Below are 15,438 nucleotides of genomic sequence, written 5' to 3' on the forward strand. Positions count from 1 at the left end.
ATGTGAAATAATAGAGAGAAAAAGAGTTTTTTTTTTTTTTTTTACCTTTTTTTAAGAATAGGGAGAGTAAAAGTTTAAAAAGAGAAAAAAGAAGTTGAAAATAAGTAGTGAAATTTATAGTATACACTAATTTATAAATATATATATATATATATATTCACAATTATAACTCAAAGTTCGATGCTGATATTAATTTTGTTGATTCATTGGCACTTGAAATAGTGTTAACTATGTTGATGTCTTTGTAGTTGGGAAAATTGAATGCTTTGATATAGCTGATATTATTGTTGAAAGGTCTTTTGTTAGTTCACAAGATAGTGAATATTCTAAGTGCTTCAAATGCCCTTTAAAAATTGTAATTCTTTTGTTTCTTTGGCGTAGAGCTTTTATAAGGATCTAGCAATTCTAATATGTAAATGATCTTAACACTCTTACCACTATCAAGTTTGCAACTCAATGGTTTACCAATTATTATTATTATTATTGAAAAGTTCAAATATTTTAACTTAAGTAAACATATATTGTTTCCTCAGAAGATGATCTTGTATTATAACGAATAATATTAAAAAAAATCCCATTAATCAACACGTTGAAGTCCATCAAATATTTTTCAAAGGATGGCCTCTCTTAGAAAATTTTTTGGCTCCATCACTGAATGTAAGTTGTAACATCAAGCAAACCAAACACCCCATATTTTAGTATTAGCAACAAGAATGCATCATGAGGTTTCTCAAGGGTTGAACGAGTGCTTTTCCTTTGTTATTAGGACAGGTACTTCTTATGGATTCGCTATATCCCCATGAACAAAGTGTTTTCATTAATGGTAAAAGATCAGGAGTAAAGGCAAGTGAGAAATGCTCATGTGCCTAGTGTTGAATATGTTGCTTTGATAACCAAGTGAAGCATTCCAGAGGTTGGTGGATGAGTGCCAAAATTTGGTGTTGACATTATTTATAAATAAACATCCATAATCAGTTTTTTTTTTTATAGATATTGCACTCCAATGAGAGAAATTCACAAAATCTTCTAATTGTACTACTTGTAAAAAGGTACTTGTCGCTAAAAATCTTAACGAATTATATTAAACATTTAGTAAAAGTCTCCAAGTTGTGAACTATGACATTTTATTTTTAGGAGGACACAGCACATTTGAATCCAATAAACAAGGTAGGCTAATATTTTAGTTGGTGTTGCAATGTCTTCAACTCTTCTTATGGAACCTTTTCTTTTGACCTAGAAAACAAAGATAGATGAAAACCTCCCATTAAAACACATAAAGTATAATTACGAAAACTTCCTTAAAGATTAAATGATAATTATCTTACAAGTTTAACCAAGTAGGCGATAGGTTGGCATCGCAAGTAAGTGCTTGGCTCTTGGCATTGATAGCCCAAACTTCTCACTCATGTCCAAGTCATTAGGCAACATGCCATTAGGGAGCACCCAATCAAAACAATGCAGCAACTGAGCGAGAACATAAGTGACGGTCGTAAGCCCTAATTGTAATCCAGGGCAGCCTCTGCGACCAGATCCAAATGGGATAAGCTGGAAGTCATGTCCCTTGAGGTCTATATTACTATTTATGAACCTTTCAGGGTAAAATTCTTCCACATTATCCGACCACACATAAGGATCTCGTCCAATAGCCCAAGAATTTATCACTACTCGTGATTTCTTGGGTATGTAATATCCATTAATCTCAATGTCCTCCATTGATTCACGTGGGATTAGAAATGGTGCAACAGAATGTAGTCTGAAGCTTTCCTTAATCACCATACTCAAGTAAGTTAAATTTGCTAAATCTGTTTCCTCCACCATCCTATTCATTCCAATTACACGTTCTAGCTCATCCTGTACATGTTTCATTATCCGTGGATGCCTCAAGAGTTCAGAAATGGTCCATTCAATGCTAATAGCTGAAGTGTCATATGTAGCAGTAATCATGTCTATAATGATAGCCTTGATAACTCTTCGATCAATTTTACATGAATTCTCATCATGGGCATTCATGGGTTGATTCATCAAAGAATACATGTCTATAAAGTCCTTTTCACAACTTTGTGGACCACTAGGAATTTGTTCATGCTCCTGGATAACGTTCTCCAATACTACATCAAGAGTCTTGCCAAGTTTCTTAATGCGCGATGTCAATCCCTGAGGGCAATGAATGGTTAGAAAACTAACTAAACAATACCATTTCTCCAAACGGAAATCGTTGAGGCAAACGCCGCAAACATCTTTGTCTAAAGGATAGAAAGTATTATAATGTGACCAATTTTGCTAAAAACAAACCAAAGAAACTGATGTGGTAATTATTGATTTTAAACATTTTATTGGTGAGATAGTTATTGATTTTCGATTATTTTAAAATTTTACAAATAAGAAGGATATAAAGACAATGTAATCCAAAAGTGAATTTATTGAAATTCACATCCAATAAAGAAGTAACTTGAGCCATCCAAAAAAAAATTCGCATCCAAAAGTGAGTTACTGAAATCACTTTAAAATTACACATGGAGTTTCTCTCTCTCTCTATATTTATATAGAAGAGAATTTTTTTTTCTTTTTATTTATTTTTTTATTGAATGATACCAAAGAGTTAAAAATAATTTTTTTTGAGAACCAAAAATAAAAAGGTTTAAAGTGAAAAGAAAAAGTTAGTTTATTTATGGGTTAAAATTATATATATAGTATAAGTTGAAGTAATATTACACCACTTAATAATTTTTTATTAGATGACAATTTTGATAAATCTACCATTGGATTACATTTTTACTTATACCCTTTTTGTTAAAAAAACTCCTAAATTATCAAGGATTAATAACTATGGCTTTTATCAAAGGATTAAATTTCATTTTTGTATGTTACATATACATACAATATGATTTTATAGATATATAACAGTTATTGGTACGAAATAAACCACTTAATAAATTTAATATAGATACCAAATTTCATGACCATCAGATATTATTTAGGGTAAAATGAAGATGTAATTAGCATTTTTTCTTAGTTTGTTGCCTTTTTTTTTTCTACCACTTATAATCAACCACATTAAAATTGTGGCATAAAAGTTATATCTTAAAATTTTTCTTCTATAACACTACATACCAATGTGGCATATAGAGTGGGCAAGGGAGGGCCGAGGAACAATTTTTTTTTTTTTTGGAGAAAGAGGAACAAAATTTTTCCGCAATAACTATTGCCATAACTTTAACATAACCGAAAAACAGTATGCTCATCTTTTAATACGGTAGGGTCATTTTAGATTTTTTTTTTCTTCCAATAATAATCATTTACTCCGTATACATGCATGGCACAACAGCTAAAACTTGTGGATGGACCCAAAGTTATTGAACCAGATGTTGGGATGTATGCGTTGTAGAGAAAGTAAATGGTAGGATAAAACTTAACAATAAGCTTGTTTTGAGTTGTGTTGGGCTATAGTATATAATCTTTTTTTATTTTATTTTGATTTATGATATGCTAATAACTTAGTTTATTGTAAAAGTGTTATGAAATATATATATATATATATATATATAGTATTTATGATAGAAATCTCATTCTAACCTAATTTATATGTATATGTCTGTGTTTTATATAAAAAAAGTGTGTGTGAAACTCCCATCCCATCCATAAGAATTTTGTATTTATAAAATAACCATTACACCAAAAGTGTTTGATTGTTTATAAGATTTATTATTACCATAGAAAATCTCACATTGCAAATAATGTCTGCCAATGAGGAGTAGGGTGCATGTGGGAGAAGATTAGATAATTAATTATCAATAAGGAACAAATAAAATAATTAGTAGTAAGAGAAGTGCTTAGGGAAAGATTAAAACAAGAAAATACTAGAAAGAAGAAGGAAATTATAAATAGTAGTAAAATAAGTGTTAAAACTAAGGGAGTTAATCTTATACCGCAGACCGTACTGATTTGGCCAAAAGAACGAGATATTTCGGTATCGGTCAATACTGATGTACCGTTTTGAATTTACTGCTATTTTATATATATATATATATATATATATATATATATATTCATAACCAAAATTCATATAATTTATTAAAAAGTTTAAATTTATAAATCTTTATCTCATTTAATATGATAATCTCTAGTTAAAATTTCAACTAGGTAATATTAATAAAGGTCCGGTTAATGTGAAGTCATTCATTTTTGGAAATATTTTCTAAAAAATTAAAAAAACTGTCAATACCTTTTCAATTCTAAAAAAAAAATTCAAAAAATAATTAATTATTGTGTGCCTTTAAAGAATTTATATTCTTACTTCTTTAATAATAATAATAATAATATCACAGTCACTAAAGTTTGGCAAATTTTTTTTTTTCACTTATTAAAAGTTAAAATGCCTTTTGAAACTTCTTTGCATTAGGAAAGAGAAAAAAAAATTCAAATTTGAATTCTCAAAATTTTGTAACAATTCACGTGGGTGTGTCAGGAAGGGACACTGTCCCAAGTTACAAACAAAAAGCAAACCTCCTTTATTTTTAGATTTTTACTGTTAAAAGTCAGAACAAAATAAACAATTAGGGTTTGTTTGGATACAATTTATTTTACTGAAAACTGAAAATAATATAGTAAAATAATTTTTAAATATGTAAATTGTATCATGAGACCGCATTTTTAATATTTTTTTTTCTGAATAAACAGTTTGTGGTTTCTATAAACAGTACGTGAATAGTACTGAATAGTATACTGTCGGAGAAAATCTAAAACGCATGAACAGTATATGGGTTGAAAAGTCAAACTTTAAGGCTTAAAAAAAAAAAAAAAAAAAAAGAAAAGAAAAGAAAAGAAGCAGCTAAAAATGCAAATGCAGCAGACGTGGACGCAGATCCAAAGACATACTAGGGTCTGTTTGGATAGAACTTATTTTGTTGAAATTGAAAATTGAAAACTGAAAACACTGTAGTAAAATAATTTTTAAATCTGTGAATAGTACCGTGAGACCCATTTTTAATGAAAAAATTGCTAAAAAGTGTAATTTGTGAGTCCATAAACAGTGCACAAATGCACTGTTCACTGTGAAAAAGTCAACAAATGCGGCTACCACAAAAAAAAAAAAAAAAAAAAAAAAAAAAAAAAAAAAAAACTGAAACGCGTTGAAGGCAAACGTGGACGCAAGATAAGCCGAATCCAAACTCCTCCTAAAGCCTTTAGAAATTAAAACTTAAGAACTAAGAGAGGCCAAGGGATGGAGGGATGGGCATGAAGAAGAAGAAGAATGGTTGGACACTTTGGGAACAGTGCTAGCGACGGCGGTATTATGGGTTACATGGTATTTTCTTTTACCGTTAATCACTTAATTTTCATTTTTCTTGTTTTTCTTTTACTGGCCGGTGTTCTTTTTCCAGCTGGTATCCGAATTTTTTTCCGGTTTTGCCGGTACAACCCAGTAAACTCCTGTACAAAAAGTGGTATGAAACAGCTGTGTTTTTGTACCGGCTAAGGTGTCGGTACGAAAAATTCCGGCTGTACCAGGTATTGACTTCGCGGGTTAAAACCACATATCTTACTATTTATTAATTAACTAAAACCAACAGTTCAAACACTTACAAAAATTAAAGACTTGTATAAAAATAATTCACTACATAATTATATGACTTTCATGGGCTTCCCACGTTGAGATTTGGCTTTTACTATGAAGTTTTAACCGCTACTGAGACACTTTTGGGCCAACAGCATTACTCGTTGGACGAAGAAATAGGCATGAAATTTAAAAGAAAAATCGACTGTTTTTAGATTTTCCAAACAATTAAATAAAAAAAAAAATTTTAAATCAATGGCTAAGTTTATCAAAGGGAGAATAAAGTTGAAAAGATAAAAACATTGAAATATATACCTGTAGATCAAGTGCCCCAAGGTAAGGAACATAATCTGCTAGATTGAAAGCTCCCATCAAGTTCAAGGTCTCCGCAATAAGCTCCTTCAAGTCGAATCTATCATGATGACTTCGCCCAAATACCATTCTACATGTTGATTCCTCAATGAGTTTGCCCACCACCTCACTAAGGTCCACAACCTCATGTGCTACCGCAGTTTTTTTCAGTGACTGTACCAATGATCCTACCAGCTCCTTCCTCATAGGTGCAAATGACTCTATTTTTGAAGCACTCAGAAGCTGCGACGCAACGAGTTTCCTAAGGCTGCGCCAATATGGACCATACTCGGAGAAAGCAATACCTTTGGACATGCCAATGATCTTTGAGGCTTGGAATATAGGACGGCTGGCAAAAACGGTGTCATGGGTCTTTAAAAATAGCTCAGCAGTTTGGGAAGATGAGACCACAATAGTTGGGACATGGCCAAGCCGCAATGACATGATGGGTCCGTATTTTTTGGCTAAGTTTTCGAGGGCACGATGTGGGAGGCTACCCAGCATGTGAAAATTACCAATAATGGGCAAAGACCGAGGACCCGGTGGGAGTACTAGTTTACGTTCTTTTTTGTGCATGAATGTCCAGATGATGGATCCAAGGAGTAGCAGGAAAATGGCTAATGTTAGTGGAAACATTTTGGAAATTGAGTTGGCTAAGGAAAGGCTAGAATGTTGGAGACTAGAAGGGATTTTTTGCTGAGTTGGAGATTGGAAGGTGTCGGGGATTATTTATAAACGTTTGAGAGCAGAAAAATCCAAACTATCATAAGATAAGATGATACCACTTTTTCCAAATAGTTTCCCTCCAAACTAATTTTGGAGGAAAACTCTTCAAATTAAGCCAATATCTTTTTATTGGACGTAAATTTTGAAAATCTATATGTTAGATTACTGTGGGGGTAAAATCCGTCAGTCGACGTTGGGCCATAATACATATACTAAGCCCAACCACGACAAGAAGAAAGGGCATGGGCATAGGATACCCCGGCCCAACCATGTTGGGCCGGGCCTGCTTAGGGGCGTCCGAGGAGGAGTACCTCCTCGGACTCGCCAAGTGTGTATCCGATTCACACCCTATGCATGGCGAAAAGTCACCCAATACGAAGGAACAGTGCATGACGTTCAGGGAGGAGGGCAACCACGATTGCCGCATTAAATGCCAAGGAGCTACTTTTCTAGCCGCATTAATGTGGAAAGGACAGGAGCACAGAATTATCTTGGCCAGTGCAACTCACAAAAAAGAGGGAGGATGTCCTATGGGACAGGCACTCAAGTAGAGCCCCATATGATTAACAAGTGTAGGGTCGTGATCTTAGGAAAGATGCTATATAAGAGAAGGAGATCCCCATGGCCAAGGGATTGCAAGCAGAAAGAAGAAAAAGATAGAAAAAAGAGAAAGGAGTGAGAGATAAAAAGCAAAAGATACAGCCCCACGGACTGTGATTCCAAAAGCTTGGAGGATTATCCCTACGTCCAACTGGTTGCATGGCTTGTTCATAACTACGTTTCCGCTGTCAAAGACCTAATTCTGTAACCTACTCTCTACAAATTCATTGTTGAGGGATTTTTGGGCCAGAACCGCCCGCCTGTTGGGCCTGAGCTCCAAAAACCACCCCTACAATTACGTATTCTTATTGTATTTTTCGTGTTTATAAAATTTTAAGAAGATCAAATATCAATAGTTAGGTCATCAATTAAATGTTTAAATTTTAAGTTTTTATAATCTAAAATTATGTATAAAAAAATAAGTTTGTTGATTGAATATTAATTAACATCTTATTTGGATGAAATTTGACATATATGTTAAGAATATGCAATCTAACGATTAGAATTTTTTTTTTTTAATTTACAACTAATAAAAAGGTACAAAAAAAATTTAAATAGCATATTTTCAAACTAATTTGGTGAGAAATTTTGTCCTATATTTTTTTTTACACAAGATTTTGAAATGAGATTGGAATGATAAACGTGTAAAGTTTAATCAATAATGGTAAGTTCCCACTAGTCGCACACTGACAAATACAAAGTGACTCGGATTACCACTTCTTATCGCCAAAAGTATGTGGACCTCACCTGTGGGGAAGGATCGGATACTCCTGAGACAAAAAATAAACAGATGGAAACTGAACACGTGTCAATTTCGTGCAAACTTTCCTCATAAGCCATAATCCACTACTGTATTTTAACTTTAACATTTATTTTTTATTTTTTACCGACCCCTTTTTTCGTGGTGGCCAATCAGTCGAGTAAAAGGAGGAAATAAAAAATCTATTAAATAATTTCAATCATTGTACTCTATTTCAATCATTTTACACATGTACTCTCTCTCTCTCTCTCTCTACATGGAAAAAATTAATTATTGCCCAAAAAAAAAAAAAAAAACGAATGCAATCTACAGATAACAGATCTACCCATTAACACAAGATATTTGTAATTCTTTCACATAAAGAAAAAAATTTTGATTATGTGGAAGGCAAAATGAAGAAATTTTGTAGTAATGAGCTACTTGGCATAATCATAGATCATTTGTAATTCTTTCACATAAAGAAAAAAATTTTGATTATGTGGAAGGCAAAATGAAGAAATTTTGTAGTAATGAGCTACTTAGCATAATCATAGCTCATTTGTAATTCTTTCACATAAAGAAAAAAATTTTGATTATGTGGAAGGCAAAATAATTGTCTTATATATATATATATATATATATATATAAAGACAATTATTTTAATAGCGGTTGAGTTAGTAAGTTTTCACTAATTCTTATCTATGTCTAAACTTATTAATGATATTACTTTTTTTTTTTAATCTGTCATACTAACAAGTATCAATTTTTTTAACAAACAGAGCTCACAGTCACTGCAATTAGGAGACTTGTAAGTTGTAACCAGCAGATACAGTTTGACATTTATCTAGCAAGCTAATGGTTTTTGCTAAAATCTTTGTGGGGGGTGTTGTTGGAGATTCTTCAAAGTAGTAGGCATTAATGGGATTCTGCAAAGGTGGGTGAAAGAGAAGGTTTTAACGGAGAAAATAAGTAGGTTTTTTGAAGATGTAACGTTGTCTAGTGATACTAATAAGTAGCCACGTTGTTTAATTTTAAAAGGACATTCTAAGATACATGAAATAAGATGTTACACTAGATTTTGTCCTGTATATTTTATGATAGAAACAAAATAACTTCAAAAAGTCAAAAGTTTTTTTGTCACTTTATACTTAAATATGCACTCTCAAAAATAAAAAATAAAAAAATATGGACCACATCCCCTTCACTCATAGTCAATTTCTCTCCATTGATTCCTCACTTAATTATATTGGCCTCACCTATTGGGAGTATTAGACAGACACTCTTCTATATATAAATAGAGATCATGCTAACGGATGTCCTTTGAAAAACTGTTAATAATCTATTTTAGAAAAGTTTTGATATCAATTTTATGAGAAATAGAAAAAGCTGTCACAACATATATATATATTCACAAGTGACAATACACCCGTATTGCTGTGACTTCAGTTTCTTTTATTATTAACAGTGGTGAATAAAATCTCCCACATATCAACAAACCTATGGGTTCGCCTACTATCCTTTTCATAATTTTTTTTTTTTTCATCCTCTAAAAGGTAGGAGGAATGTATGAAGAAAATGGGCAACCCAATAGATCACTTTGATTAAAGTAAATGATTAACTCCAAAAAAGAATGAATAATTGGAAACGGGAAACTCCAAAGTATTTGTCCTAACACTAATGACCTTGCAAAGGTACATTTTCATTGATAACTCTCCATTATCTATAAACAAATATGCATAATAAGTTTTTTAAAGATGTTTGCACATCATAGGGAGAAATCTACAGCATTTTTCAAGTGTACTACTATTAGAATCTTGACTTACTTGTACCATATAGATAATGTGCCTATAACTCATTAACAAACTCATTTAAATGAGGGAAAATATCATCTTAAAGAAAAAGTTCTCTTTGTGTGTGCACTCACAAGCCAAAGTTTTGAACTCACATAAACGCCCACAAAAGTAATCAGGAATTCGTAATAGAAAAAGAGACACAAAAATAGAGAATTTTTAAACTGCTTGTCATTCCTATGAGGAGAATATTACCTGTGTTCTTATAACATCATTGATTAAAATAAAATGCTAACAAAAGTCAACACAAAGTTTTCCTTCTTTTTATTTATTTTTTTTTCAGGTACAACTACTTATAAGATTAAAGGAAATATATTGATCTCGTGTAAGGAAAGGAGCAAATAGTGGGAGTAATATTTGAAAGTGAAGTGAAGAGAGAAATAGGAAGAAGCCAAAATTTGAGAGAGGAGAGAAATAAGAGTGGCTGAAAGGATGACCAATGAACAATGGAGTTGGCGGGTGTAAGTATCACCTACCACTCCACTTATATTGGTCAAAGCTTGTGGTAAGACACTTGTTATATCATCAGTGCAGTTTTTTTTTTCTTTTTTTCTTTTTTTTTTCGAGAAGATCATCAATGCAGATTTGAAGCAGCGTTTTACAGAGGCAATTGTAAGACACGCATGATCACTTAACCAAACGGTGTGTTTGTTTTGTTTAGACCCTTGTATACTTGGATTATTTAACCTAATTAATTAATTAAGTTGATATTTAGGTTTATTATGAGATCTAGGTTAAATACAAACAATCATATTACAAAGTGCGGAAAAGTAAAGAAGACAAGCAATATGATTACCCAGAAAAACCAATGAAACCAACAAACTCAAGGTAAAAAGCCTGGGGAGGATTTAACCTAATCTATCTTCAAGGCCACAAATTCACTATGATAGAATTGAAGATTTACAATAGATTTTTCCATAAATCTAAAGTTATCTCTTGTCGTACTTACTTACACGACCATGTGCAGCTTTGAATCTACGGACTCTTCTATCTTAATTTGTCGCACACAAACACTCACGTTTGTGACTCTGAGATCCCACTCAAAATTTTAAATCATCAGTTATGTATGATCTTGTTGCAGTAACTTCAGATCTACTGGTTCTAATAATGTGTAGATGGAATTTTGGTAGTGATTTTTTAGATCTCAAAAGAGTACCTCCAAAATCATACCAAAATGTGCCTTAAGATTTCCTTTAAACACTAGGAGAATTAGATTAGAAACCGTAATCATTTAATGGGATTAATGGGTTGTTGGACCTTAATTAAATTCTACAGATCCATGTCTTGATCGGTCGAACCTGTAACTTCCTTTTTCTTGTATTCTAACTTGCAACACCTTGAGCATTGTCTAATTATACCTATAGATTTAGGAATCTAAATCTAGACAAGTTTGTGTTCATGGTTTACCAATTGTTCTAAACTTTTAGAACCTAACACAGTGGCGTTTTAATAATCCTTCAATGAACCTTCCCAAAACAATGAGGTATTGGATTAATCATTTTTACTATTCTTGCTTCCCTTTTAATTTATGTCATCCTTTTTATTTTCCAAGAAAATCCCCTTTTCCTTTTAATTTATGTCATCCGTTTTATATTTCCAAGTAATACCCCACCCCTTTTAATTTATGTAATCCCTTTAATTTCTTGCACAATCCCTTTCCCCCTTTACTTTCTTACACACACACACACACTATACCTAGACACCTAACTAAAAAATGATGTTCTATTTCATCCTTCTTAAATGGTTTTTAAACCTTAAATAGAGCACAATATGGGTATGTCTCATAAGAATGATTGATGACTTAGAACTCTTGTTTCTTTATGATGAAGAACCCATAAGACTTGAAAGAGATTAAAATCTATTTAAGGGGGACATAAAAATAAAACTTTTTAATCAACCTTAACAATATTTCAGCTCTTTACTTTTATGTCATTTAAATTTCTGCACTTTACTTTCCTTGCCATTTATTTTTTGCACTTTAATTATTATTGTTGTCTATTTACATTCATCATCATTAATGTTGCTATAAAATAAATGTGCTTGTATAAAACAACTCTTCTACACACTATCCTAAGGAAATGCTTTTTAAAAATCTTTTCCAACATTTTTCTTAAAAAATGAAGTCTTTCAAATAAAAAAGAGAGTTTTCTAAAAAAAATATGCTTTTCTAAAAACAAAAATAAAAATAACCTTTTTTATAAAGAGTTTTCAAAAAAAAAAAAAAAAAAAAAACTTTTCCTTTTAAAAAAGGGAAATCCGAAATTAATATGTATTCAAAAATGTTTTTCCTACATATTAAAAAAAGTGGTTTCAAAATGATGTTTCTTCCCAAAAAAAAAAAAAAAAAAAAAAAATCTATGCTTTCAAAAAATGTGTTTTACCAATTTAAATTTCCCTTCAAGGAAATGTTTTCTCCCTTCTTTTTAAGATCCAAAAAAACAAAAAAAAAATCTTTCAAAGAAAAAGTGTTTTTGTCACGTTAAAAAATGTTTTTTTTAAAAGAAAATGTTTCAAAAATTTTCTTCTTATTTTTTTAGATCCGAAAATTGTGTGTGTGTGTGTGTGTGTTTTTTTTTTAAAATAATTCTTCTACCACGTTAAATAAAAAAGGATCTTTAAAAAAAAAAATGTTTTTCTCAAAAACCTCTCAATAAAACTTTTTCTAAAAAAAAAAAATTGTGCTTTTCTAACCTAATAAAAGTTGACATTTAATTTTCTTCATACATTTTAATTTTGAGCCTTTTCTTAGAATATCTGTAGTTAAGGATTCGTGTCCATGGCTCATTTCTCTTGAGTCTTTGAACACTCTATAAACTTACATTGTTCCTATCATTTTCTTTGGCACTGAATGTTCAAATAGTGTATAAAACACTTTGAACGTTTAGACTCCTAATTTACAAATTACCAATTCAAACTTAATATCAAACAATATATGTGTGGAAAATAAACATAAGCTTATAATAGAATTGATAAACAAACTAAACCAAATAAAATCACATCCACAGTAGAAATTAAATGGCAAAGATTAAGGGAAGAGAGATGCAAACACAAAGACAACACAACGATGTGTTATCAAAAAGGAAACCGAAGCCCTTGGTGTAAAACCTCTTCACGCCCTCCAAGTGGTAAATAATCCACTAAAGAATGAAGTTAGGATACATGAACAACAGAAGACCCTCCAAGCCTAATCTACCCAGTGTACCTAAGCCCTCCAAGCTTCTTACTCCAACAAGGTTACGCTGAACCTTTGTCTTTTTTAACTTACCTAATTCTGCTATAACCCATAGCATCAACCATTTTAAATTGGTCCATTCCTAACTGCTTCCCAAGCACCAAATAGTCTTCTCACAGATATGGGTATGATGAGAAAAGGTTTTGGCTAATGTACCTCTCAAGGATGTAACAATGGAGAGGGTGAGAGTTGAGGAATTTGAAGAGTTGCTATGTAAAGATTGTGGATGAGTCAATCTTGTTTTTCTCTAGGGTTTCTCTCTCAAATTTCTCTTTGGAAGCTCTCAATATTTCGTGGGTGTAAGGGGGTATTTATACTAGAGTGAAAAAGGAATGCGAAGGGTCATTTTTTATTAACAGAGTAGACTGGCGACTTGGCCTTGTGACATAACTAAGTCGCTAGTCCGAGCTACGAGCTAACTGAATGGCCAGTCTAGACTTTTTGTCCTATAGTGCTATAGTTGACATGACGGTTCAGCTTTTCCGCATGCATCACTCGTGTGCATCATCTAGCGGCTTGCAAGCTGCGAGCCATCCGCGAGATCCACCCGCGAATCCCTGCTTCATTGCGTAGTCTTGAGCATTTATTCATACTCTTTCACACACTACCCTTACATGAATTCCACCTAAACACAGGGTTACTAATTGTTAAATTACAAGCAAATTTGGCACGGAATAAAGCCAATAAGATGGTTGATTAAATTCAACCTTACAGGCACTAATGAGCTTTATTTGTCATCTTTTTTGCATGATGAAAATGAGAAAAATGTGGACGATAACATTGAAATATATACCTGTAGATCAAGTGCCCCAAGGTAAGGAACATAATCTGCTAGATTGAAAGCTCCCATCAAGTTCAAGGTCTCCGCAATAAGCTCCTTCAAGTCGAATCTATCATGATGACTTCGCCCAAATACCATTCTACATGTTGATTCCTCAATGAGTTTGCCCACCACCTCACTAAGGTCCACAACCTCATGTGCTACCGCAGTTTTTTTCAGTGACTGTACCAATGATCCTACCAGCTCCTTCCTCATAGGTGCAAATGACTCTATTTTTGAAGCACTCAGAAGCTGCGACGCAACGAGTTTCTTAAGGCTGCGCCAATATGGACCATACTCCGAGAAAGCAATACCTTTGGACATTCCAATGATCTTGGAGGCTTGGAATATAGGTCGGCTGGCAAAAACGGCGTCATGGGTCCTTAAAAATAGCTCAGCAGTTTGGGAAGATGAGACCACAATAGTTGGGACATGGCCAAGCCGCAATGACATGATGGGTCCGTATTTTTTGGCTAAGTTTTCGAGGGCACGATGTGGGAGGCTACCCAACATGTGGAAATTACCAATAATGGGTAAAGACCGAGGACCCGGTGGGAGTACTATTTTACGTCCTTTTTTGTGCATGAATGTCCAGATGATGGATCCAAGGAGGAGCAGGAAAATGGATAGTGTTAGTGGTAACATTTTGGAAATTGAGTTGGCTGAGGAAAGGCTAGAATGTTGGAGATTGGAAGGGGTTGGGGATTGCATATAAAACTTTTTGAGAGTAGAAAATCCAAACTGTGATAAGATGATACCACTTTGGCGTAAATGCTCTTTTCGTCCTTATATTTTGAAGTCATTTTTATTTTAATCCCTACATTTTTATTTTATCACTTTCAGTCCCTAATCTAATTAAAGCGTGTTATTTTAGTCCTTTCTGTCAGTCAACAGATGAAAATAACTAACGTGGCTGACGGAAGAATTAAAATAGTATTAAAAAAGACGCATCAGATAAAATCATATAAAAATTTTCTAACCATCTTATTTTTAAAAAAAAGAAAAGAAAATAAAAGAAATAAATTAATTTTGTCTCTCTTTTTTTGGGAAGAACATGAAGAATCTAGAACATGCATTCTTCCCCGTCAATCATGTTTTTCATTTTCTTCCCCACAAACCTTGCCCAGAAATTTAAAAAATCAATATTTTTTTTTCTCTTTTCTTATATTTCCTTAGCAACAAAACCCATAAAATCAGTCAGATTTACAAACACAAAGACATGCCCACAGATTTACAAAACACAAAAACATTCAACAATTACTCTATCATTCTTTCACGTTCCCATTACAAACACAAAGACCTTCAAGGATTCAAAATACCTTCAACAAACCCAAGTCTTTACATGCCTTAATCCAAATTTACAGACCCAAGCAAACCCAAATAGCAAAAACCCCAAACTCAAGATCGCTTTCCTCTTCCCCACCAACTCCAACCTCCACTTCGCCCCTCTTTGGCAGTAGTTTTTCCAAAATACCCCTTCCAAAAACCTCTACAATGTGTATGTCCACGCCGATCCTTCCATCAACGTCACCTGCCCTAAGGGCACCGTCTTCGAATTCCACTTCA

General features: G+C 32.8%; 1 protein-coding gene across 3 annotated transcripts; it reads right to left on the minus strand.

Annotated features, from left to right (window-relative positions):
- Positions 1-958: 958 nt before the first annotated feature.
- Positions 959-14,462, minus strand: LOC126702716 (cytochrome P450 CYP736A12-like). Of its 3 annotated transcripts, XM_050401534.1 has the most exons (4): positions 14,187-14,460; positions 5,870-6,210; positions 1,326-2,154; positions 959-1,233 (listed from the first exon to the last, which is right to left on the minus strand). In XM_050401534.1, exons 1-3 carry the CDS (start codon positions 14,455-14,457, stop codon positions 1,330-1,332), a joined length of 1,437 nt encoding a protein of 478 aa, XP_050257491.1. In that variant the 5' UTR covers positions 14,458-14,460; the 3' UTR covers positions 959-1,233; positions 1,326-1,329. The 3 variants fall into 3 exon arrangements, with proteins under 3 accessions (XP_050257491.1, XP_050257492.1, XP_050257493.1); XM_050401535.1 differs by lacking the exon at positions 5,870-6,210 and having other exon boundaries at positions 13,846-14,462; XM_050401536.1 differs by lacking the exon at positions 14,187-14,460 and having other exon boundaries at positions 5,870-6,619.
- Between the last annotated feature and the right edge of the window lie 976 nt (positions 14,463-15,438).

Source organism: Quercus robur, chromosome 10 (genome assembly GCF_932294415.1).
Source record: "Quercus robur chromosome 10, dhQueRobu3.1, whole genome shotgun sequence".
Lineage (NCBI taxonomy): Eukaryota > Viridiplantae > Streptophyta > Magnoliopsida > Fagales > Fagaceae > Quercus > Quercus robur.